The sequence below is a fragment of the Bemisia tabaci genome, chromosome 1 (assembly GCF_918797505.1).
Source record: "Bemisia tabaci chromosome 1, PGI_BMITA_v3".
NCBI classification, from domain to species: domain Eukaryota; kingdom Metazoa; phylum Arthropoda; class Insecta; order Hemiptera; family Aleyrodidae; genus Bemisia; species Bemisia tabaci.
The window spans coordinates 51,045,464-51,073,306 of NC_092793.1; the positions used below are offsets into that span (position 1 = coordinate 51,045,464).

Sequence of the window (27,843 nt, forward strand, 5' to 3'; positions counted from 1 at the left end):
GGAAACTAATGGCACATACGTTGTTTTTAAATAGGGCCGGAATTTATACTTCCTAATTGCAAAATGCGGTCCAATTTGTACGGATTCCCTTGAAAGTTCTAAGGAATTTGCTTCGTACCATGCAGACAATTCACTGAGCTTTACACAAAAATCCGCACGATCGTTTTCGTGTAAAAAATTTAATTGCCAAAAGCAATAGCTGACGTGGTTTGGTTTCTTTCTGCTTAACGCGGTCCGATTGTAATATGAGCGGCGAGTAATTTGACTGTTGACTTAGTTCCAAGGTCATTTTCCGCTGGGATATCATCCCTCTTTTTGAAAAAATGGAGGTGGAGGGGGTGATCACAAAAAAACCCGCCGCTATTCACGTTTCGACGAGGGTCCGTGCTGAGTTTTTCAATCGTGCTTATTGCCAGTCGTTGTCATTGCCTCTCTGAAAATGAGAAGATCGAGGCCGAATAAGGAAAGAAAAGAGAACCTGCATCATTGTGTCGGGCCGAAATTACGAAAAAAAAAAGCGCTGTCTGAGAGAATGGTGTTTCAGACGGGCGGGTTGAGCCAGCCTCGGTATCGTCTGTCCAGACCGGGCGCTGTTCCCAAGTTACAGCCAAAATCCATCGATTCCAACAGGGTGTGATAAAAAACCGCTGGAAATTTGGCAACGCGGGAAACAGTGAGCCATGACCGAGGCAGATCTAGGCCAGTCAACCAAAACAAACGAATCAGTTTCTTCGCGGAGCCGTTAACGGAGGCACTCGCGGCTCGAGGCGAAAAGGAGAAAAACCGATTTATTTGTTTCTTTTAATGACTCATCAGGAAGTACAGCGCGCGGCTATAATGAGACGAGAGACAAAGGCGGAGGATGTAAAAAACCTAGACGTCGCTAAAGTGGAGTAATGTGGGAAATGAACGCCGCGCCGCGCGCGAGCCGTGCTCTGCGTACGGACCGCGAGGTGTTAAGGAGCGTTCAAATGGGCATGGGCAATGGGCATGGCCGCGTACTTGCCAGGTCTGCACTTTGCTGAGGTCGGTTTCCGAGTTGGCAACACTCTTTTTATTGCATTTAAATCCATAATAAATATCGATTTTGAATGAGGTGATGTAAAAGTTCGCGAGATAATGGGTGTGGAGAAGGACATCGTGCACGATATCAGGTCCAAGCAGTTGGTCTGGTATGGACATGTGCGAAGGATGGCAGACGATCGGTTGCCCAAGCAGGTCTTCGATTGGGTTCCTCCCGAAAGGCGATGGCGTGGACGTCCTGTGAAAGGTTGGCGACAAGGGGTGGAGGAGGAGATCAGAAGGTGCCAATTGCATGATGATCTCTGGGAGGATAGGGGGCAATGGCGATTGGGCGTCGCAGAGCGCGAGGCTGCGCTATAAAAGCGGCTTTATGTATGTGTGAATGAGGTGATTGCTTCACACATTGAAGAAAATCAACTCGGAGTAATGAAAAATGTAACTACGATCTGCATTGACACACCGTCCGTTCCGGGCTCAGAGACCGAAAGTTCCGGGTTTAGAAGTCGTTGCTGCGGACACTCAACCCGGAGAAGTTGAGGCTGTACGGCTACGGCTGTACAGCCCGTGATTGCCGAGTTCAGAGCCGGAACCTTTCTTCTCTCCGTTGAATGAAGGTTTGAATCATGTGTCGTCATTTGCAAAAATCGCCATTCATCACTGACAGAGTGCATCTGTTGCAGGTCATTATATTAGCAATCGCCGACAATTTACATGTGTTTCAATGTTATTTTTAAAAATTACATGGATGCGCATCTGCAGGGTAAACGCATGATGAATATTGGCCTTCCGCAGCACGGTCTTCGCTTGAAGCGCCTTCAATTTTTGTGATACTCTCCGCCTTGTCACGGAGTTACTTTAGTTGTCTGTCCGATCTAAACCCAACAAAGATGAAAGATTTCCCTACATGCTCTCCCAAGTGTGCTTGTCATTAGTGTCATTACCACCTATTTTACGGAGGAAAAAGTGCTTATCTACATTAGGTGCAGAATAATCAATATTCTGATGTTGTTTCCTTATTTCTAAATTCTATGTTCTTCTGGTTATTCATTAGTGGCTCGCAAATTGTCGACGTTAAGACAGAGATGGCGACTTTCCTATCATGCGACAAAATTTAGTATAAATTTAAAGACGACAGAGAGAAACTCAATTCTAATTGTTTTAACCCGTCAACTTGCTGAATTAATTTGCCAGCTCCTTCGCTGGTAACGGAGGGGTCATTTGCCTTCTTACGTTATACAACAAGACACCGTACCTCTAGAGGAGGCTGATCTACATAATAAAATATTTCACTTGAATGTTGATTGACTATTTACGAAAAGCCTTTGGACCTATGGACGGTTTTTTTTTCAGTCAGGTGCTCAACGGGCACATGTAAAACATATTCCTTTGACTTGTGTAACGGGTTCATTATGCTCACTAAGTGGTGTTAGCAACTGAACTTTAATACCTAATAAGCAGCCGAATTCAGCGATAGCCAGAATTCTTGAGGCAGTTGCCAGGGTTACAAGAACCAGGAATGAAACTACACGATGTACGAAAGATGACGGGTGAGCAATAAGCTTTTGAATGGGTTCCAAGTCGCAGAGGCAGAGCCGAGGAGAAATTGAGCGAGGCCAATTTGGCAGGGGAATGTCGATCGTATGAGTGATGAGTCTATTTGCCGCCAATCCCAATCGCCCGAACGGCTAATTAATTACCTACCTCGCACCGCGCTCCCCAGACTGAACGCTGAAATTCGCCCTTTTCCGTTGGATCCGCGTTGAGCAACGACGATGATCTCCTCCGATTTGGCGATGACGCCCGGGTGCTGCATCCAGCATCGATCAACGCGGCATTCAATCAAAAGTCCGCGCCGCCGCTTCGTTCCGTAAGTTGAGACGGATCTCGTCTCGTCGACAGCTCTTCCACGATTTCGCACGAGTGAAACGTCAGATTTTTTACATTCATCCAAAGGGGGTAGCTTGTCCCGTAACGCTAAAATGTGTCCAATCTAACGATCCCACGCATTAAACAAAACGAGAGCGAAGGAATAGCATGTACCGCCCAAATGACAATTTTGGCAAAAATCATTCATCGACTTTGCCGCATTCCGCAATATAAAATACGCAAGCTGATAGTTTCAGTTTTTTCCAATTCTGTAGGAGAGCGCTGGAATGACGCTGTAATGTGTGAAAAAATTGCAAATCCACCCTCAAAATTACCAAAATAGCGAAGGTTTCTCTTCGTCCTGCAAAATTGTCAGTTTGCAGATAGGTGGTTTTATTCCTCCGCCATCGATAATTGCAACTTAAAGGCCTGATAAAAGTTCCGGGTGAATTTTTAGAGCAATGGTTGGAGCTGGCAGAAAAAGTGATAACATTCCATTCTATCATTTTTTCTCGTCACGAAAAATACAATCACTGCATACTCTAGAAGTAATGCAGTTTACTGTGATCCTTCGAAAGTTCACATGGGTTTCATTTGTTTACGATATAGGTTTTCTGATAGGTAGCTACTATCAGGTAGCTAGGTAGGATCACTTTGAAATACGTCCATTGCGATTACATATAATGATATAAAGTATTGAAGTAACTATAAAACATACATCACTTTGATACTGCAAGAATCTCCATTTACCACTGATCGAGTGCATCTGTCGCAGGCAATTATCGATCGCTGGCAATTGGCAAGCTGTTCGTGAGTTTTTTCTATAAATCGCAATCATAGGCGTCAGCATGATGAAGATTTGATGGGTAATGAATGGCCTTCCAAAGCGGGATCTCGGCTCGGAGCGCCTTCATTTTTTGTGATACTTCACGCTTTGTCACGGAGTTAGTTTAGATGTCTATCCGTTCTATGTTCTAAACCCAACTAACAAGTACTCCCTCTCCTGAATGTGCCTGGTGACTCGTGTACCCCCGTTTTTATGCGTATACGCATAAAAACACATAAAAACTAAAGGAACATATATATATGTTCTTTTAGTTTTCTTATGACTTGTCTATACAATGTATATTTTAAACTTCGAAACATGTTCTGAGAGCCTTTAGAGTCATAGGGTGATTTTGAGAAATTTTACGATGAACGGAGGATTCGCTCGATAAAACCTTCAACTTCTAGGCTGCTAAGTCCATTTTCCAAAGACCTCATTTCTGCGCACACTGCCGTGCTAAGGAAGAACGCCATATGAACATTCGAGAGTTGCCAAATTTCCTTCGATAAAATGTTTATTTATGAGGAAAATTATGAATATTTTTCCTTGAAATTTTCAGGAACTTTAGATCAAAATACCAACAATATTGTCTATGAAATTGGAAGAAAAATATTTTTAAGTTTACCAGGAAATTCGTATTTTATCGAAGAAAATTTGGCAACGCCTGATGGCTCATACGGCGTTTTTCCTTAGCACGGCAGCATAGTGCTTCTTGGTATGATAAAACGTTAGTATGGTTTCCTCGACCGCGGTTTGACCATGTCCAAAATTAGGAAAATTAGGAATCGGCCTAAACGCGTTGCTAATCGAGAGTTCGCGGTGGATCTCGAAGCGTGTGGTTGTCATTAGCGGTGTTGAAACAGCGAGTGATCGGGTCTGGAGCAGTCGGATATTCTAGATGTATCGGAGCGAAATGAGCGTAATCAGAGGCCGTGGAGTTCCGGTCGGTGGATTGGTCCGTGGCGGCGAAGGCGGTGGCAGACCGGACACCGGATGGAAAGACGGACGCCGTACCGGCCGCGGACCATCAGACACCTACCACACCGGCCCAGCCCTGCCCTACACCGACGCGACGCACCGTGGTCCGGGACCTGGATTCACACGGAGAAAAAAACTTCGTGCGTGGGATCCAGAGACAAGAGACCCTCCACTAGTATCTTGGCCATGGTGGAAGCTTTTACTTTCGGGACTTCAGCATTCTACTGTTGACTTACCTACGTGGTTGATGTTCAACAACGTGTTGGCAGTTGCGTTTTGCAAACAAGCCGAAAATGGCCGACGTTTGGGAAAGTCGTTTGGCTCATGACGTCATCCGAAGCTCATCATCGACCATGTAGGTAAGTTAACAGCCGAAAATAGGGTGATGACTGTTGCTCCCTAATAATTGTCCATGAGGAATTGTTGAAACCCCGAAAGTAAAAGCTTCCACCTGTCGCTAGGAGGCCAGTGGAGGGCCTCTTGTCTCTGGTGGGACCCGAGGTTGAGGTTATATGGATCTCTGAAGTTTTCAGATCGCGTATCTAAAAACTTGAGGTCCAGCTGCCGAAGTTCGGGTCAGACATCTGAAGTACTTCGATATATATACCGAAGGGTTCGGGCCACACATTTGAAGTACTCCGGTACATACCGAGGTGCCTCGATGTCTGACCCGAACTTCGGCAGCTCGACCTCAAGTTTTCGGATGCGTGATCAGAAAACTTCAGCGATCCGTATGACCTCAACTTCGAGTCCGACGCACGAAGTTTGTAAAGCACGTATTTGACTTGGTTTTCATATATAGTTATTCATTTTTGCGGAAGAGCGTTCACTCATAAAAATGATTGGCTATCTTCGTTTGATATTGGCATCTGGAGAAGGGTAGTGACATTTTTTGTGTCAGAAGTTTGGCTGCTCTTTTTGACCCTAAGAGCTCCATACTCAGACATGTACATAGGTACTCTAGCGAAAAATAATCCGATCTGTCCAAACACTAAGTTTGTACAGGCACGGTTTTTTAGGGCACGGTAATATAGGGCGTGGAGTATACGTATCCTTAAAGAATTAAACACTCACGTGCTCAGGCGGAATTTCTGAAAAGACTCAAAATCTCTGGTCAAACTCTGCGATTTTCGCGTAGTTCCGTCGGATTTTGAACCCAAGTGCGGCGGCGCGGCAACCGACACTCCTTCCCATCGTTGCAACACTATCATACTATAGAAAAACGCCGTATCAATATCCAAACGTTGCTAAATTTTTTCTGATAGAACGAGACTTTTCTCAATAGTCTACGATCAACCTGTTTTCAATTCAGCTCTCCAGAGAGTACAAACATAAGAACCGCTTTCAGAGCACTCTTGGGTGCACTACGACATCCAGCTACTGAAGTTCCCTGTCACCTCTAGGCCTAGGCCCTTCAGTAAAAGCCCCTGTCGACATCCTTTTACTGGACGAATCTTTCGTCTCCTCCCTAGAGAAACCCAATCAAGCATCTTCTTTGGCAGCCTTTCTTCCATGATCCTCTTGCCTATACCATAGCAGCCGCTTAGTCATGAAGTCGAATGTTATGTTATTTTTGAAATAAAAGAATGTTTAGTATAGTTGGATTGCATTTAGCAAAAAGGAACCAAGAAAATTCAGGTGTTGCTAGGATTGTGCAACTAACATTCTTCACAAAAAATTACTGAAATCATGCAAAAAAGTAAATTCACAAAGAAAATTTTCGTCTTGAATCCATAGTTTATCGGAGATAGAGATAAAACCCGTTTAGATGATCAGTTTTTATTTGCAACATGGTAGCACAATCTTAGCGACATTGGAAAGCTCTTGGTTCCTTTTTGCAAAATGCAATCCAGTTCTGCAATAAGTTGGTGACAACAGGGGGTTTTGCAAGAAACGAAGGCGAGTGCCTACGTCCTAAAGGGCTTCAACCAACTAAAACCCATAAATTGAGATGAGATTTTCGTGTTCCATGTACTTTTGAATGAAAATGTGATCACAAGAGGTGCCGATTCTGCTTCCACTCTTGCGCTGAATAAAATCACATAAAACCTTCCATTTCCTGAATCCATCTGACTTCAGCGAGTTCCGCTTGATGCAAAATTGAATTATAACCCTTTTACAATCCACCGGTTACGCTCATTTAATGCCATTATCACTGTTGACACCTCATCTGCCGACAATGGCTTCCTGCCGATTTATTCTTGCCCAGATTCAATGAAAACTCGTATCTTTTTTGGCAAATTTAGGCAACGTTCTTTGCCATGGCTTCGACTCTTAATCTCGGTTTTCTACTTGGCTAGTTAATTGTTATAAGGATTTCCAATGATCTTGAGCTCCGCACACCACCACAATCATCTTGCAGCGGAAACGACGAATACACAGATTTTGTGCCATCTTTGTGATTAATCGCCACTCTCGGGTCATGTACATTGTTGCCACTTAGTGTGCTGATAATTCAAAACTTCCTTGTTATGGGAAAAAGTAGGTAGGAGCATCGGAGTAAACGGTAGTGGGCACAGGTAATAGCAGCTGTGATAGTACGCAACAGTAGTAGTAACAGCGGTAGAAGCAGCAGCTATATGAATAGAGGCAGTTGCAACATTTGCTTTGATTAAGTTTTACTATTTGTTAGATGTTTCTTACTTGGGATAAAATTTGCGACTTGAATGTTTTGAATTTCTCGATTTCTTTCGAAAAATCTAGAAATATTTCTTCGGACCATCTTGCGGCATGTAAAATTTAAAAAATGTTGACTTCCGCTGATCAAAAAGTAGGTATTTCATGTGACAACGTGCGGAGAAATTGAGAATTCAAACGATATTTGTTTAATGTGGTGAATTGTTCCGAACATTAACAACATCAAGATGACAATGAGTAATTTTGCATCTCCCTTAAGTTCCTTACTGTTGTTATCACGACTGCAGGCCATCCAAGCTTAAAAATGATTTAAAATTAGATAATCTAGCAACATTGCCCGCAAGTTTCGTGCCTTATGAACTTCATTTCACAGATGCTCAAGCCTCCAAGGCCGTCTTCAAGAGAGATTGACCAAAATGGTGAAACGAGCTCCTCTCCCTGCCCCCCCCCCCCCCGTGAATCCTCTTTTTTTTCCGTAGCTCCTTCATGATTGTCAGATGGTTGAGCATAAGAATCGACTAATATTAATTGCATGTGTTGAATCATGCTCATAATCTGGGCATTTAGCATCCACCTGGCTTACCTGGCCATGATACTCGTTCTCAGCACTCAATGGCCGCACAAAACCACGTGGTCGGCACCATGCCGCCGATGGTGGTGGGGCGGCGAGGTAAGAGATCATTTCCATTTAAAATGCTCCGCTAATGGGGACAGTATTAATACGGATGTATAATGTAAAATCTATATGAATGCAGGATATTAATAAAAAAAAATGACTCCTCATATAGATATGTGAATATTAATTCCGTTAATTTGGAGACTTAGGTGACCTAATAAAATAGGGTCCTATACTACCAGGGATTTATCTGTCCTAAACCTTCTAGTCTGTGCCGTTTGCGAGAGCTCCTTTTTTTATTCTTCTTTCCACATACTAATATGTGTGTCAAATTTTAACGGATTCATTCCAAATATGTACGGCTCTTGTGATTTACATACGAGTCAAAAAAAATTAAGGAAATCCATTTCCGAAAAATGATAGGTTCACGAGTTCAACAATCTGGTTGCCATGAGGTCAAGAATTTTGTCAACAATTAAATGAACTTTGACGAATTTTCGGTCAGATTCTTCTTTTAAAAATAAAATTATATGAAAATTCAAAACTTAGGTCTTATCAATCAAAGTGACGAGATCTACAAAAAATTCGTCATTAGAATGGGGTCTGAAAATGAACCATTTTCAATTCGTAGAAAAATGAAGCGCCATGCGCTGCTTTTTTGGGGCTGAAACTACTTCGTTAGCCCAGAGATAAATGTAATGAATGAATATTCCATAAAATCACGATCAACAGGTGTCTCGGTTGCACAATACGAGTTGAAGAAATTCAGCCCATCGATTTTCCCTCATTTCCGTTCTGGGAGAGGGGATGGAGGGGAGGGAGGCTAAAGTCCAAAAACTGGATTATCGAACCACTACTCCCTGAACAAGGCGCCTAGAAAATTCACTGAAAAAAAATTCTCAGCGTTTTCACCAAGGTCCGTTGGCACTACTTACGGCTGTAACACTAAAAACCGGTATTTTTACTGTTTTTTCAGGTAAGAATACCACTTTTATTGGTAATCAATTCCCGGTAACTTTTCCATTTTATCTCGGTAATTATACCACACTCGATAAGAAATATTGGCGTTTTTACCAAGGCCCAGTAAAATTACCGAGAAAGTTCAATAATTTTACCGAGATTTCTCGGTAAAATTACCAATTCCATTAATGGTAATTTTACCAAGAAAAAACTGGGATCAAATAGAACCCTGAATTCTTGGTAATTTTACCCTTTGCTTAGTAAATACACCGAGATTTTTTTTTCAGTGTACTGCAAATTGAAAGCTCGCGCCCGCAAGAGTTTTCATTGGACCAAGAAAATGCGAGGGCGTAAGCTCTGAGTCGCAGACGACCGATTGATACGTCAAAGCTACAACTAGACAGCCCAAATAGGCCAACTACTCTTTCGCAAGACTCACGTGAGTCCGTGCGTAATCGCTTCAAAATCCGTTGTCGTTAACCTGAATAAAGCAATTACGCATATTTTGGCTCCACACTGCATGCCTCGCTCAAGTTTTCTTGGCTTCACCTTCGCTCAGGTATCCATTTTTGAGAATTATTGTGGATGGTCACAGATTCAATTATGTCCATAATTGTACATTACTTTTGGTCATTCTCCGGGTCTCCGAGCATGATGCATCCGTCGAAATCGTCAGCAGCTGACCTTAGCGGCTCGCCTCCCACGCCGACGATCCCACACCCACGTTAGAACCGTCGCGTTGGAGATGGTCTCAGCAAACGACTGAATTCAGGCAGCGTATGTGATGTCACAATTTTTATACACCTTAACGGCTCTTTGTGTAAGCCCTCGCAAAGGATATCACCGATTAAAAATAAAAAAAGGGAGACAAACCTACTCTAGTGCACTGAAGAATGATTCACATCACTAACACGCTGAAAAACACACAAAAATTCTGGTTCTGTCTCATCTTTTTGCGCGTATCTAGTTTTCAATTGGTCATGCTATAGTTAACTAACCGGTTAGCAATTTGGAAGCGATACCGTACAATAATAAGGCAGCCGTAAGGAGCAAACTCACTGCAGGCTAATTGTTGAAATTGATGGACAAAGCGTTAGATAAAGAAGACATAAGAAGATGGAGCGATCCTTTTGGTTGAAATGGGTGGTTCTCATGGACTAAGAGGGTAAATGATGGAGTGACTATAGAGTCTCTCGTGGGTCGCTGTTTGTCAGTCAATTACCTGCCTCATTCGTCCATTGCAAACATCCCGCTTCCACCAATAGCATCCCTCGATATCCTTTTTGTCTCCACTGTTTGTAGCTTTGTCTATCAATTTCAACGATTAGGCCGCTGTTCCGCGTGAAAAGCGCTACGCGTCACACGGTGAATCGAGTAAAGTGGAGAGGTTGGACATGAAATTTTTGACTTAAAACGGCAAATTTTGATGTTTATTTAATCACATTTTCAATTTTAAGGGGTGTTTCTAAGTGGAAAACACGAGGAAACCAACAGAGCCACTTTTAGAATCTCAAAGTTTTGTATGTACGGAGTTATAAGCGTGTAAAGTTGCCGAATTTTGTCCGACCTCTCCTATTGACTAAATCCACCATGCGCCATACCGTCTTCGTGTCCCCGAAAATCGGCTGCTCGTGGCTCCCGTATGTGATATCAATTAGGAAGTAGTTCAGTATTTCTTCGGACACACGGCACGGCGCCTGATTATCGGGTTGCATAATACATAAAAACGAGGCATCTGGAAATGAACTATTACGATTACGAGTGAGATTTTCTCTAATCTTGGAGCAAGGCTACGGCGGCGGGAGGAGACGAATCGCGATAGACGTCACGCTTCGATTCTCCCGGGAGGATACGTTCATACGCATCGGTAATCAGCGAGTTCAGGGGTCAATCGTTTTGAGCAAAATCAGCACTCCGCCAATCAGCTCCGACGTGAAACGAACTTGGGTTGAGTGAGCTAATATATGTATATGTATTTTCTCTGAAACTCGTCTGTTACAGAGGCAAAGAGTTTTATGTGTAGTTAGTTAGTTAGTATATTTTAAGACGTTCAGCGTCACATGCTATTAACGCCTTTAACGTCTTCACAGAGAATTTTGAAAATGGGAGTATATATACGAAAATTTAGATTTTTAAATTAAGAGAGGTGAGGAGTTTCAGAATTTTGGTAGTAATATTGGGTTCATCGCATGTAAGTGGGTTTGTGTTTCTGTTGATTGTAGGAGAGTAGATCTTTGATGTTTTATGTGTACAGTGCAGGAAGTGTGTGTGTCAGTATATCTGTCGACGTTTTCAGACCTTACTGGCAGAGAATTTTTGGGTTACTTTTATACCATCAAGTAATTATTTCAAAGTTACTGAATTTGACTCAAACCAGTAGGTTGTCATTTACCTAGAACACATGGATACAGAATAAGAAAGTATACAGCCCCTTTCCCTCTAATTGTTTCTTGCTGGCTCTGAATTGCGTACTGGCACCTGGTGAAAAAGAAGGAAAAGGCTCATCAGTCAATGCGCAGTTCCAAAATTTAATCGTTTCCTCATTGATTATTTCCCCCTTTTTAAGCAGCATACTATTTCTGATAATCATCACTCCGAGAAACTAATGCACCCATAAAAATTCAAAATCAGTTTTTAAAAGAGTCATTGATTTAGTTTTCAGAGAATGGAATAAGATGTGAGTGAAAAAACATCATCAAAAGTCACAATATGTTAAAATAAGTGGTTATTTCTTCCTTTTTTTTCTTTTTTTTTTAAGATCTAAACAATGGATACAAGATGAGATCATTAAATATTCGGACTTGGGTGTAGAGTTAATAATCTCAGTCTCCAGGAAATTAATTCAATTCTCTATACGTTGGACCTTGCATGACTTTTTTAAAGTAAAAAAAAAATCATTATAAAACTTCATACTGAGATATCTCAAATATAGGTACTGCTATACTTCCACCCAATAAAATTATGTCACGTCAGTTGCAACTTTTACTAGAAATAAAAAATCTACAGGCGAATCAGGTTTTTCAGTAAAAGGAATAGATTAAAGTTGAAACAAATTCAAAACCTTATAAGTTATGTCATTCTTCATCTTCCTGGATCTGTGGACGTCAGAATGATACAACCGTGATGTTAAAGCTATGATATAGGTACTGCGAGACAATAATATTCCCCTACCTACGCATGATTGTATAACAATGAACGTTGCTGTGCAAGACCAGTGACAATTGCAACGTTATTTGCAAATGCTAAAAGTAAAATGTGACAAAATATCTAAGAAGCCACAAACCGAGTGACAAAGTTGGTATTTTTACGATCGATATGAGCGATACAATCGATTCTTTGGAAAAACTGGCTGCCGTTTTTACTGTCCTTCGAGAACATTTGAACCAAATTTTATGGGGTAAAAAATCGATTGACATGCAACATTTATTAGTCCCACATGATTCTCGCATGAACTCCATGAGTTTAGCAGAGGTTTCTGCACTTCAATTGCATGCAAAGCCAAAGTTGTGCGCGATAGTCGTTTCTGGTAAAAAAAAAAAAAAAAAAAAAAAAAAAAAAAAAAAAAAGTGAGAATGGACATACTTCGTTCCGTACAGAGAAAATATTCGTCCAATGTGTGCTTCATCATGAATAAGCAAAAGTTTGAATCAACAGGTTAATGAGACAAGGTGCTCCCCGCAGAGCTATGGAATTTTACATGTAAGAGTGTCTTTGGCTGGAGCTAAATATCCTTCTTCTGTTCACACGTTTCATTATCGGTAGGAATATTTCTATATTTGTCTTTTCAGAGAATACTTGATTATAATTATTAATAAATCGTTAGAGACCCAATTGCTCTTATTACGCAAAATTCTGTGGAATTTTTCTTTTCACTTTTGATAATGTATTGTCGGAGGATTTAGTGCAGGGAAAACTTTTGATACACCGCAATCAAGACAGTGTTACCGTCGAAATTCAAATACTATGATTTTTCAATGTACGTCCACATCTGATGATATTCCTGTGGAGTATCCTCTCTGTCTTTCACGACTCTAATTTCGAAGTTGTCCGGCAACGCAGGTTTGCCGCGAGATATAGTGATAAATAGCGTATAAACTTTGATCCCGACCTGACAAGAGAACGTTTGTCAACGCATGTTACGTACCTATGAAATGTCGATATTCACCACTGACACCAGAGGGGATATCCGCGGGTTCTGACGACACCATCACTCATCAGCTTACTTCATACTTCGGCTCCCGGAATTACCCCCATCCTCGGCCAAGCGGCCGAAATTATTGAGAAGTTATTTCGCCGCAATACCCAGGCACCTAATTAGTGAGACATTAATTATTGGGATAATGATTCGAAATTATTCCGCGACGCGTGGTACGTCTATGAGATCGATGATGACCCGCTCCTAAATGTCACATTCATGCGTTTCGAAAATGTCAGCAATTTTGAAAAAAGTGCGACGAAAACCCTTGTAAGTAGTGGCTCTTGTTGCTCTTCTGATAAAATTTCAACGCATTTCCACCGGATTGTAACGCTGAATATTAGGTATTGACAAGTAATATGTTCACGCAGTGGCGGATCCAGGAACAGCTCGAAAAAGATGGGAGGGAGCATTTGGCGATGTGGATTGCTAGGGTCTCCGGGGAGACAGAGACTATACGATTTGTACCTATATATAATTCAATGTGAGATTTAGTAGGTAATTATCACGCAATTTGACTTTTAGGTATGATGTACAGGGACAAATCAGCAAACATCAAGAAGACGAGAGTGCAAAACTAAACAGTATTTTTTCGGTGATAAACGAGTGATTACTTTTTTCCCCTTCTCAAAAAAATATAGTACTGATAATGCCGGATTTGCGACCTCGAAGGGAGCGCTTCATCATTTTCGCCGAAATAAAGAATTCTGTTAACCCTCCCCTTCCATCCTATCAATTGGAGATAATCGTCCCATTCGCCCCCTGATTCCCTAGTGACACCGTTTCAGATGAAAAAGTCATAAATAGTAGTGAGTTCCCAGAAGGCCGTTTTTGGCGCCTCTTTGTCTCTCGTCACGGTGCGGTGCGACGGCCGCGACCGGCCGGCGTCTATTCAGTCACATAGCTCTCTGTATAATGACTGAGGCGTGACGTCATACAGGCATGCTACATTGAAACAGGTGTCACTTCGATTTATCGAACTGGCTTCGAAGAGTAACATAACCCACTCCAACATCACCGATGGAACTGAATCGTCGGTGTATATCGTTTGATCGATACCTGTCTGTAGCAGATGGCGCGTGGCGTGCTTTGCGATATATCGATCGATCTGCGATTTACACTTATGGGAAAGGATCGATAAAAAGGGGTGTTCGTGACAAACTCCGCATTAGTCGATCTTCTGCCATAGCTTAAAATCGGGAAAAATCGATAATCGATCATTCACGCCTCGCCACTGTTCTGTAGCCGGGTCTGAATCAATTCATAACCTAAAACCACCGCTGCGTACACCAGGCGCCCCGCGCCGGCATGGTTGGGTCTATCAAAAAACAGGCACATTTTCTCATACCTGCAGCCACGATTCATGCCTAGTAGCGTTTACTTAAAACTTTTCAAATAATCTCCCTCGTGATTATCCTCCGATCCTATTCGGCGAATGACTCGCCTAGATTTACTTCAGCATGCGGTACTAATTCCCAGTCCGAGAGGCGACACTAATTGATACTTGAAACTAAAAATGAACTTGTGGATGATAACCTATGGGCGTTCAAGAGAAAAAAGGCTCCTACTTAACAAGGATTTTGTTCCCTCGCTTAAAATACATTTTCAATGAACCCGCGACTAAAACTTATCCCCCTTTTAATGTTGAAAAAATTTGGTGTAAGTAGGAGGTACCTATATAAAGCATATCACATCATATCATCTGAAAATATCTCAAAATTGCTACTAAGAAAGACGGCTCAATTTTTGAACGTTTTTCGGGGAAGGCCCCCCGCCCCCCTCCCTGTAAAGCTTGCAAAATTATCCGAACGCTCCTTATTAGGAGCTGAGAGAGTTCCGCAGACTCAGGCAGAACCCCTTAGTCAAGTGTTTCTTATGACCCCCGACCCCCCCTCCATTGATGACTTGATGAGTTTGAGGTACCCCTCTACCCTCTCACGGAAAATGGAAGAGTATTATTGTATAGTGCAACAAAAAAAAAAATCCAGAGTTGTCAAAACACCTGAGAAATGTGCGTGTTTTATTTTTAAAACCCTTGCACCACGTTCACATCATTTGAAACCATTCGCAATTAAAAAAAAGAAAAAAAAAGAAACAGCGCTGAACATTTATCTTTGTAGGATAAAGCTAGTTTCAGAGGAAACAAAAGTCTACTTCGAGCACATTCCAGATCATGCCACCGACTACATAATTACGTAAAAATTAGAACTTTTTGAGATAATCAGAATTCAGTTTTAGCAGTGAAACGTAATACGAATACAAATTATTCATTAGGTTATTAAGTATTGGTGAACGCCCCAGAAGTCCCATACCAACATAACCTCAAAGAAGTCTTGCTGATGGGAGTGGCATGCATAAAAAGGCATGTGGTTGTCACAATGACTTGATCCTAACGGTAAGTATGTCAGTCTCACATTCGTATACAAAACATTACAACTTAGCAGAAGAAAAATAGACTGTTCACTAATTAACACTTACTTTTAGAGGTTTTTCCATTTTTTGATGTACTGCCACGAAATATGTAAAGGAAAATCAAAGGGATCGCACAACAAAGAAATGCAAAAACCAGTTGAAGAACAGACGACGGAGAGAAATTCGTTTTTTCCGCGAGAAACATGTCGACGTTTAAAGGGAGCAAAAAGCGGGGAAAACGGGGTAACTAGACAAAGGGGCGGAACTTATGGGAAAGGACAGTGACCGAAATTGCATCCGAGTCATAATTCTCACTGAAAGCGTTGGGCGACCGCTGAAACCAGATTCACTGGGATACACACCGACACACATCACTGAATGAACGTAAAAATAGTATTGTCGCGAGCCACATTTTTAAAACGCCCTCTTTAAATGTCACGCTGAGTTTTTCAAGATAATTCAATCACGCATCAAGCGCGGAGTAGCCGACTCTCGACACGCGACGAGAAATTTTCCTCTCCGGCAACGGAATATACGATAGATATACGAAGTCTCACGGACGGAGTTCCATCACAGACTGAAGACTGACTGCTCTGGCGGCCGTAATGACTGATCACTAAATTCCCTTCCACTAATCTCAGACTGCCCTCTCTTACTCGCGCTCAGTTTCTCTCTCGCTCCCTCTCTATACTTGAAACTAATTTTTTCTCTCTTTCGCGTCCACCTCGCCGTCTCATCCTATCTCTTTTTCAAGACTCTTTTCCCCTGACTCATTGCGGCTTGCCGGTTCGCGTTAGGAGCTTGCGCTACCCATGTGCTTTTCCTGCCTTTCAACCAACGTCTAGGGAACCACCACGTGAGAATAAGTCATGGACTATAAATCAGCGCAGGCTAGTCATACCCGCCGTCATATGTGTGCTTGAGGCCAATTTTTTTGGGTCCCTAACTCCTCGTCCCCCAGACGGAGGAGCTTAACCTCCATAACTCCATTCTGAAGTTGCAAAATTGCTTCTGAAAATTCAAATTTTACATTAATATGACAGCGCAATTGCTGCCCCAAATTGAGTTGATTTTAATGTATAACTAGAGGAAAAATCAGCTATAACTGGAATGAAACATCCCCCACAGTCTCCCAGTGAAAGCACAAGCTGTGAATGGAAATATTGCAGCTATTGAGACATATATTCTAGTTACGTTCTTTTGTTTTGGAGACAATAAATTACCTCCTCACGCGTGGTACGCAGAATATCATCGTAAATGTGGACTCTAAATCTGAATAATCCCTTGTCAACACGACTTAGCAGTCAGTTGTTGGCCTGACCTCAGAGAAAAGTTGGACTGCAAACACATACAAAACACGTGGACTGTGGACACATAAAAGGAGTGGATCATGACGGCTTCGAGCATGACGTCCTACGAACCCAAGCGATAACTATTCGAACACGGCCATCGTGAGATTGCAGACTCACCCTTTTGAAGGCGTTTTTGCACGCACGGTGGTAAACAGAAGCTCTTTACAATCAAACAACTTGTTTTGCCCTTACACGAGTCTTGCCATCATGCCTTTTTTAGTTGAGAGGTTTGTGGAAGAAAAGTTCATGTTAATTAGAAGCAAAGGTGCACCCTTGGGACTCAATTGCAAGATTACTTCTATTGGTGCTTAGTTGTGACATTCTAGATATCTTGTCTCCTCGAGTCATAACACAAATCAACGGGCTAAACCGAAATTCATTTTTCCGTGAAAATTGACTCATTTTCCGTTGTTTTGCGTATTTCAACCTATAGTTTTACCTTTCCCCCTCCCCCTCTCCTTTGATTCTCAAAGGCCCAAGAAGCTCCTAAAATTATGTATGAATACTGATATTTCATTTAACACCATGGGATAGTAATCATGAATGAAAAAATTATTGGAATTTTTAAATTAATAATTAACTCATGCTTTTTGCTCGGGTCAAAGGGTGCTGATGTGTAATTTGTATGATTTCATGAAGTCTTAGATGCTGTAGATAGAATATTCGATGTATTTAAACGGTTTATATGATATAAATACCTAATGGATAATGGATAACAGGTGGTTTATATAATATGAATGATGGATAGGAAGAGTGCATCAACTGAATTTGCTCTCTCATCAAGATATTTTAATAAGTATTACTTACAACACAAATCATGCTCATAAAAACAAAGCAGTTTACTTAATGCTCTCGTTTCCCAGAAAGTTTCTCAAAATTCCCATTCGAGAATTTTCTGGTGTCCGAACTTTCAAGTCTGTCTTTGAAATTTCTACTGTACATACATACGATATTAATCGGATGTCACTTGTTGCTGTTCTTGTTGGTAGAGATATTTAATTCTAAAAGTTCAAGTATGACTTTTTCTCTCTTTTTTTTTAACTTCAGGGAGCTCAGAATTATTTAATTTGCAGTATATCCTACACTCCAACCGTGAAAACAGTTTTGGACTATGTACACAAGCCGTGTTCTCATATACCTGGCCAACTACTGCGGTGCGGTCTGTCTGCGGGTACCGGCGACAGTCAGTCAGTAGTGACAGTGACTGTCTAGGTCCTTAGGCTCTGATTTGCCGGTCTCATTGTGTGCACGCACGGACCGTACAACTCAAGCTACTTCTGTGGACGGTGGTAGCTCATATAATGGCATTATTTGAAACGCTATTCACTTTATTCCACGATATCCTGTATCGGTTTGCTATGAGAATTTACTACAATGTACACAATCGGTGCGAGAGAACTCAACCACTGTGAAATGGGGTCTATTTGAACGCATTTAAGTATGCAAAATAAATCCATACTTTCCGTGAAAATCCCACCTCTAATGCTAGCGTGTTTTTCGCGATGGTCGGTTTGGATTCTTACCAAGACAAAGCAACTCACGGTTCCTGCACTACGATTCCTCCTATACGGGCATGTGCTCTGTTCGGTTTTCCGCGAAAAAAAATGATGTGCTAGTTGCAATTCTGCATTTTCGCGAAGGGTTTAGTTCGAGGGATGACGTTCCAAAGCATGCCATGGGAAATATACCTCCGTTTTCTAAAAATATTAGAGACATATGAATCGACGAGTCGAAGTAAATAATGGATTTTTTTTTGTAATATTGGGTAGGAATGAAAGGGGGGAGGGGGTTGCACGAAAACTTGAGTTTAAATTAATATCTTAAATTTAAATTACAGATACGTCTTAATCTCAAGGATGAAACGCAACACAAGTGAAAAATCATCGAAAAATACACTTATGTCGTGGTAAAGGCGCTGATTATCAAAAACCCCTCCTCCCTAATCGCCGAAAACCCCACGGAAAAAATCGTGCTGCTTGCGGCGGGGTTTTTTCTTTATCCGGAGAGGAATGGGTCAGTTTCGTTGGTCACAGAATCGTGTTTTGATGCTTGATTGAGGCGTTAAGTGCAAAGTTGAGGGTCCTTCTCGGTTGTGATGTCTCAGAATCTTTGCTAACGTTTCATCCATTATAATCACAGCAAATGTATCAAATTCGTTGAAACTTTTAATGAATTTTCTTAAAAACCTTACAGTGCTGAAAACAATTTTTTTCAGAAAAATGGCCCAGTAGTTTCCTCTCTAAATATAAATTAGCAGTGGAGATTCTAAAACACCGCAACCAAAAAATTCCCTTTCGGCACCCAACGCCTTGATTCCTGCAAATATAAGCTAAAATTAAAATGATCTGTATAAACTGCAAGTTCCTACGTTCAATATTAACCGAAAAACCGCGCTTGGAAAATTCGTTTAATGACGTCATCCATCGCGGTAGTGACACCCTTGGTTTCTTCCACCTTGCTTTCGTCCGATTTCCACGAACCAGTGCAAATCTGCGCCTCACTGATTGATGAAAGCAAGCTGGGAGAAAACAAGGGTGTCACTATCGCAGTGGATGATGTCATAAAGCACATTTTTCAAAGGGTGACATCTCGGTTAATAATCAACATAGAAAGTTTCTGTCTGAACAGGTCTTATTATTTTCAGCTGGTTTACAAGAAGCAAGCCCTAAAACACGATTCTGTGACCGGAGCTACTGATTCATTCTGTTGAACAAACAAACCCATTCCATGATTATTTTAAAGAAAAAAAAATACGAAGTGGAACTTTTGAAACATCGCAATTGAGGTATGCGTTTCTTTACTTCCATCGTCGACAGTTGAAAAGTTTTCTCCTTTAATGAATCAAAAGACACTACAGTTTACGTAATACGTTACCTAATTTAGACTTTTCGTCCCTTCGCATGAATAAAACTAAAACATGAATCACTGAAATGCACTAAACAAAGGGGACAAGATGATAAATATGTTATATCCGTGGAATACTTTATGAAAAAAAAAGAAATTGCATCTTCCGAAAAAGCACTCATTGGGAGAACCAAATGGCCTCAATGTAATCGCACTTATCGCGCGCTCAACAGATATTTGCTATCGCTGGGTCATGGATGCGATATGACTGGTTGGGTGGAATTTCTTTAAATTTTTCCCTCTGAATGTGTGTTCTTTGCCTTGCTAATATATGGGCACGCATGGAGAGATTTGGAACATTCGATTGGAAATGGCAAAATCTATCCGCAAACAATATCTAAATTGACTTCATCGGCTAGTGATAGTGATCTTGTTTCAGATTTTCCTAGAACAGGTATTCTTCCATTCTTTTCTAACACTTCGCTCTTATCCTCCTACCGAAATTTGGAACGTTGACGGAAAAATGTGGGCGCGTTTTCGGTTTTGGAGTCCCTCCAAAAAATTGGCAACCCTGTATTGCAGCATTTGATTGATTTTAGGTCCTGCCATTGAATATACGTACGTCGCACTAACCTCATTCTTCGGCGTGTGCCTCATCAAGGGGAAACAGTAAGAATCTGGGAAAATATACTCACACATAACTGAAATTTCGTCCTGAAGTAACGAACCAGCAGCAGAAATTGAAACAGGAAAAATGTGGACTGCAAACGAAGTCGAACTCAACCTCGGAAGAAATAAATCGCAGACTGAAGTGCCCCACGACCAACGTTGTGCATGAGCACAGGGAGAACCGAAAACAAACGCACACGTGTTTCCGTTCTGCACAAGCTTTGTTCCCCAAAGATAAGGGCCCACCAAGTATTGAGAATTTTTTTTCATATTTCTCATCTTACATGTTTTACTTTTCTCCGGCCTCACAGAGATTCCTTTTTTATTTGTAAAAATATTCGTCTGCTTTTAGCATACCGATAAAATGAGTCCAAAATCGCGCATTCAAGTAACCCATTTGAAACGTTGCAAAAATTTTTTCCGACCGATCACAAGAGAAAGAGGCCGTAGAGTATCTGCATAGGAAGAGTATGGATAGATCGTTTCATGGAGGAGGGCCCTAAAGGGTAGATTTTGGGGGCCCCATTCAGCAATTTCTGAGAACTCGCGCGGGGCCTTTTAACCCTCGTCTTAGCCCTCTCCTTTATCAGGGGGGCTCCCAATTTTTTCCTAGCGGGGCTCGCTCACAGGAAAATATGAAAGCAATCCTCTCTTGTAATGTTCCTGTCGCTTCAAGACTGATAAATTATGTTTAACACGACCAAAACTTGAACAAAAATATTTATTCCTATGAATATTCCTAAAATTGAATGTGCAACCATGAAGAGGGTTACTGATCCCTCTGAAGCTCGCTGGTTGAGCCACAAGATAAGTCTAATTTATTCATTTTCCATTTCGGTATCTCCACAAATTCTTCCCAATGAAGGGATATAAAACGGGGTCAAGGCCGAGAAAATAGTTTTGGCGAGCTACGCACTGCGCTGCACTCGCGTCATGACAATGCGCCAGGCGTGAGAACAATGACCATTGTTAAAAAACAGTTCATCCTCCTAATATTACGGACCGGCCAAACTGATAAGGGGAATTAATTTGGCGGGCCGGGGGAAGAGAGGGGGGGAGAGAAAGAGAGAGAGAGACTATGAGTCGAATGCAGGAGACTAGGAAAACAATGGTGCGTGAGTTGTAGGTAGTACGTTGGCGGAAACAAGAACTTTTGGAAAATGAGCCGGCTCATCCGGTATGATTTCCGATTCGGAAACGTGTCACACCTGTCTCGACACCGCGCCCGCGCGCGCTGCCGTCGCATCGTCATCGTCACGCTGTCTCGCCGGGTTCACGCTCGTGGGAGCTGAATGATTCCGCTGACTGCTGAGCCATGCTTTACGAAACGAGTCTATCAGGGATCTCGGGCCCGTCGCGTCGGTCACAACGGGCACAGAAATAACGCCCTCGTGGGGGCTGCAAGTCTGAGGAGTACCGAACTTTCTCTCATACTTTATTTCATTTAAATTCTAATAAATTCCCATGTTTCCTTCGCTGTTGCTGCTACTGCTTCTTTTTCTTCTTCTTTTTTCTCCTCCCCCTTCTTCTTCTTTTACTAATACTCACGCTAGATCTCCAGTCAGTGGCGTAGGTAGAGGAAATCTTTAAGGGAGGGTTGGGTCCATTCAAAAACGTTCCATTTTGTCGAAAACGAATTGTTATCGTTTCTGTTCTAGATTCCGTGCCAATCATTAGAATTGTTCTTTGAAAATTTCGCACTGAAACTTAAAATTGGTTTTTCTAAAAGAGTGAACAAACAAACAAAAATCCGACCGACGTTCAACTCATTAAAGTAGATTAAAGAAAACTATTTATGTCATGCTCACATACCTACTTTTTCGCGATTTCGAGGGCCGACAACGGTGTTATACATCTAAATAATGCACCTATTGATAAATTGACATTGTCTCGATAAAATTAGTACATGGCTAGCTCGATAAAGCAAGTTAAAGTGTGAGAGGAACAATCAAAGCTATAGTTAGCGTCGCACGCGACAGATACTTAAAAAAAATGCATTATAACGCTTGGATGCAACTATTCAAGCTCCATAGATGTCCGTGTTGCATATGCACGGAATTGAAGGCGTTTTGACTTCAGATACTGATTGCCTCACCAGCGGCACTAAAAAAAATTCATTATAACGCTTGGATGCAACTATTCGAGCTCCATGGATGTCCGTGTTGCATACGCACGGAATTGAAGGCGTTTTGATTTCAGATGCTGACTGCCTCGCCAGCGGCACACAGTGGCGCGAGTCCATGAGAGGAGTTGGACAGGGTGTGGAAACAATGAAAGCTCATGTCGATGTTAATATGGAACGTATAGATTTTAGAAGTAACGTCATTAATTTTTTTGTAAACTTTTCTTCAAGAAATACCCCACACCATTTAAAATGTGATAAAATTAAGTGAAGAATTGTGTTTTACGTGTTGTCAATAAAATAAAATAAAATAAAATAAAGGAATAAAATGCTTACCAGGACACGCATTTTAAATGATAGAAAATTAACTGTTTATTATCTTGGATGCATTTCGACAAGATGTCATCTTTTGTCTCGTGTTTTGTGATAAAATTTTTCTTGCTGAAGACGGCATCTTGCCAAAATGTGTCCAAGGAAATAAACAGTTAATTTTTCATCATTTAAAATGCGTGCTCTGGTATACATATTATTCTTTTATATTATGAACTTTTATTTTATTCTTTTATATTTTCAAAAGAAGTTTCAGTCGAAAATTTGATTTCCACCATTTCTGGAAGGCTCATCATTGTGCGGTGGGCTTTACTGCGAGGATTTAAAATGACGGGATGCATTTACTCCCTAAATTCTCAACATGGCTCTATTTTTTGTTTCGCTGAAGAGGTAGAAAAAAGTCCAGTCAAAAATGTAAGTCAACCTGCGTTTAATTCAAAGCCCGGTGAAGCAGAACCCAAAGTTTGTAAAAACTAGATATGCGCCTTAAATTACTGATTGCTTCAAATCATCGAGTTGGAGTACCAGTGAATTGACAATGAGCCCATAATTAAACGAATCAATGATGATTAAGTGCTGAAAGGAAGCTGGCCTAAAGTTCTAGAAAACAATTTTAGTGAGGCGCAGACCAAAATCAAGTTAATGTCTCTTCTCAAGGTTTCCTTTATTTAGGTATTTTTGTTTTCCTAACCCTCACAAACATATTTACTAAAAATTTGTATGGCTTAGCCAGAGGAATCCCTTCCTGGAAAATGTGAGCCACTCATTGAGGCCCCCAATGGATTTCTCGAGGCCTTGAAAATATCGTCCGGCGACCCGAGACATTTTTACAACTTCCACGAGAGCGGAGGAGCAACTTGGGAATTAATAACCGCACAAAGCAATAACTGGGAGAAAACTGGACTGTGCACGTAAACGAAACCTTCTTTTTTTCCTTTTTTTTAAAAGAAAATGAGATATTTCAAAGGCTCGAATCTGGCAAATGTGGCAAATCCGTAAAGACATTCGAAAAAAAAATCCGTTAGAATCGGCGTGGTAGATATGCGCAGATCACATTGATACGAAATATCGCTTCTTTTTTTAAATACATGTAAATAGATTGCCTTGGAGTGCACAATGACCATTAATTATGAAGGCGTGTAACGTAGTTTTCCCCTTTTTATTCATTGCCTTTTTTTAGCAGCGCTTTGAAATAAATCGTAACTGACAGCGAGCTATTAAATTGTAGTTTAATTCAATTGTATTCAATTGTGAGTCGATTTTACGAGTGTTAGGATTCTGCAGGATCCAATTTGCTAAAACTGTCTGACGACTTAAAAGAACGACTTGTCAGACCGGCGTTCACGAATGCAGAGGATATTTTCGGAGAAAACTTAAGCGAAATGTCTCGTGTCTTTTGTAAGAGCAACAGAAAACGCAAAATTCTGCACGTTCAGTGCATATTTTTAAATAAGAGTTTTAGACTGAGAAAAGGAGAGTATGAGCTGCTTTTCAGTCTACCCATAATGATAAACATTATTTGCAAATAAGCTTTATTGTTCAACTGAAGCACGTGTGAGCACTTCAAAAAGATAAACGAGGAACTGAGACCACTTGGCCACACTCGACTGTTGACAACTCAAAAACAATGCCAACTTGTGATTTTTATGCCCATGCATTTCAAATTTCATTAAATCAATCCTAGCTTGACAATCCTGGTGCATTATTTATTGAAATAACCGGGACGAAAATCTCCAAAACAGAAAAAAACAAATAATACTATCCAGACAAATAAGTTGGGAAAATAGACAAAATTAAGTTTGACTGGAAAAATATCGCGCCAATAGATGTATTACTTATGAATTAATGTATCTTTTGACGAACTGACCGCCGTGTATCCTCGTTTTTTTGTTTCCTTCCCAGTCGCAATTTTAACAAGAGGTTCACCGTCGTATTCGCGATTTCATCACTGTTTGAAGTGGATATTTTCAGAAAAATTCCAAAGATCGGATGACATTCTCACGTATACGCATGCACGGTGGTTGAAATCATAGGTCGTGACTACATGTGACGTCACACGCTTCAGGCCCATGAGAAACATTTCTGTCACCAGTAAGACTAAAAATCTATTTCCGCCGATTGAAATAGCTATGGTTTTTAGGTTTTACTTTCTCGCTCCCCTTGCAGATAGAGGAAGTATTTTTCAGTTAGGAAATGAATTTTCAACTAAATTTTACAGCAGCATCATCTACTTCAGGCAACCTGGATTTTACAACAGTCCCAAGATTGTGCAAAAACAAAACGTAGAATTAGGCGCGTTGTCTTTTTTATGTGGACTAACCCGTCTTTACTCTCGAATTTTCTCGTTTAAACCTCGTAATATGATAAAAAAGTACGCTCAGAAGTTTGGCATCTCCTCGCAGTCTAGCCAACTCGATAAATTACTACCTTGAAGTATCTCGTTCTGGACTAAATCCTCTTCGAGGAACTGACTTTGTTTACAGTTCACTGTCAACAGAGGGTTTTTGTATTCCCCATTCCTGCGAATATAAGCTTTGAAGTGTCAGAGCATACGGGACAAAGTTTATTTCAGATGGGAGAAGACCGATTGCAACCTCTAAAATGTAAGACTTTCAAGACTAGAAAAAGTCAAGAGAGAGAACTCACAAAGATGGTTTTCAAATGTATTTCTACCATTTAAAGGAATTTTCAGAGCCCTGATGAGGAGAGAGAGATATTTTTTTCCTTTCGAAATGTTCTAATAGACCGATGAATTAACCGACTCGTGGATCGGAAAACGTCATTGTAAAAGCCAGGGTGACGTCATCGAAAAAATCGGGCAATGACGTCATCGGAAAGTTCATAATGAGCTCATCGGAAAGTCCGTCGGTGAAGTAATCAGAAAAGAAATGATGACGGCATCAACGGAATTTTCCGATAACGCCATCCGAACGATTTCAAAGACGTTTTCTGATTCGTTAATTCATGGACCAATTAGAACGCAGATAGCGACGAACGCAAGAAAAATCGGCTTGTTTTTTTTCTTTTTTTTCATATTCTAGGATTCCATTTTTAACACAAGCTTCTACAGCTCTTAGCACACCTTGCCGTGCTAAGGAAGAACGCCGTATGTACACTCGAGAGTTGTCACATTTCCGTCGATAAAATGTTCATTTTCGAGGAAAGTAAAGCATATTTTCCCTTGAAATTTTCAGGACTTTTCGGTGGAATTGCGAGCAAAATTATTTGACAAATTGAGGGAAAAATCTTCATAAGTTAACCAGGAAATTCGTGTTTTATCAAGGGAAATTTGACAACGCCTGAAGGTTCATACGGCGTTCTTCCTTAACACGGCAGAGCCGAGCACTGCCGTGCTAAGGAAGAATGCCGTAAGAACCTTCAGGCGTTGCCAAATTTACATTTCTAAAGCACAAATTTCCTAATAAACTTATAAATATTTTTCTTCCAATTTTTCAGATAATGTTGTTTGCAATTTCACCTAAAGTTCCTGAAAATTTCAAGGAAAAATATTCATGACTTTCCTCAAAAATGAACATTTTATCGAAAGAAATTTGGCAACTCTCGAATGTTCATACGGCGTTCTTCCTTCGCACGGCAGAGCAGAGCAGCGATGCAGATGACGGATGAGTAAGATGGGAGAGGAGAGAGGACGCGGCCTGTGATGTAGCGAGAAAAACGGCGTTTACCGTTTCGGAATGAAGTCCCGGATAGGAATCTTCGCGGTGGCATAGAGCAATGAACGGTACAGTTACCTGGTCAACTGACAGATCTGTGATCCGCCGCCCTGACTCCTGGCTCCTGCAATGCCGGGCTGGCTCCTCATACCATGCCCCGACTCGACTCGACGCGACGTCGACATGGCTTTCGGCTCGGGGTCACACCGCACCGGGCAACGGGGGGCACCGTCGAACGCCGAGGGGAGGAGGGGTAACGCAGGACACCGCGGGCAACAGGGGACACCGGGGGGCAACGCGGGAACCGCACCGGTTCAAGTGCTCGAGTAGCAAGTCAGCGCCCTAGCTCCTGCTTCTGTCCATCAGTAGCATGAGCTATACTTCTCCTCAGTCATCTTAAGTTCATGGATTCATACCCCAACACTCTTCAAAACGGGCCGTTTATTGGCATAATGGAGATGTTGCATGTGTGAGGAAGTTGCGATTTGACTGTTGATTCGTATGTAAGAGTTCGCGAGAAACACGATGATGTCACTGGTTTTATCTGAAATCAACTCCCATGCTCAAAAAAAGCTCTCAAAGTGAGGCCAAAATGAAGATGATATCCCACCCTACCCTGAGAGTCCACCTCTACATCAAAACAAACTCTCCATGCAAAGATAGGGAGCAAATAAATTAGCAGGGTTGCCACTTTATTTGGGGATTCCAAAACTGAAAACACGGCAACCCTGCTTAAGTATTTGCTCCCTATCTTTGCATGGAGAGTTGGTTTTGATGTAGAGGTAGATTCTCAGGGTAGGGTGGGATATCCCCTCTGATTTGGCCTCACTTTGAGAGCTTTTTATGAGCTTGGGAGATGATTTCAGAGAAAACTAGTGGCACCATCGTGTTTCTCGCGATCTTTTACATAAGAATCAATGGTCAAATCGCAAAACCCTCACACATGCAACATCTCCATTGAGGACCTTGCAGGACAAGGCACATAAGTGCAGTTTTTGCTATATCGAGAAATACGTATTAAAAGTTTCGAAATTATATGGATCCTTATGACAGAGAGATAGTTCAAACTCACCTCTTGATTCTTAAAAATTGGAATTTTGGACCAAATTCTCCGTAGAATATGCATTCTGACTACTTTTACTTAAAATTATTAATCACTCAATTTTTTCAAAAATTACACTTATGCGCCTTGTCCTCTAAGCTCCTCTAGGGTCGTATTCACAGTCGTTTCTTAGACGGCTACTTTCCTCAGAAGACTCCTATTGGTAATACATTGTGACTAAGGATAGCTTGAGGAAGCCTTCAAAAAAGCTTCATTGTAAAAAAAAAAAAAATTATT

General features: G+C 41.3%; 1 protein-coding gene across 4 annotated transcripts in view; it reads right to left on the reverse strand.

The window, feature by feature from the left end:
- The window catches only part of prage (RNA exonuclease prage), a 94,380-nt gene extending 73,821 nt beyond the window's left edge, over window positions 1-20,559 (reverse strand). The window contains exon 1 of one of the 4 annotated variants that reach the window (XM_019049282.2): window positions 20,405-20,559. Coding sequence is in view for 3 of the 4 variants with exons in the window: in XM_019049281.2 (XP_018904826.2) it covers window positions 15,580-15,718 (139 nt within the window). In the remaining variant the exon portion in view is untranslated. Of the gene's footprint in view, window positions 1-15,579; window positions 16,578-20,404 lie in introns of those variants that run through there. The other 3 variants (XM_072302664.1, XM_019049281.2, XM_019049279.2) reach the window with 3 other exon arrangements.
- Window positions 20,560-27,843: the final 7,284 nt, after the last annotated feature.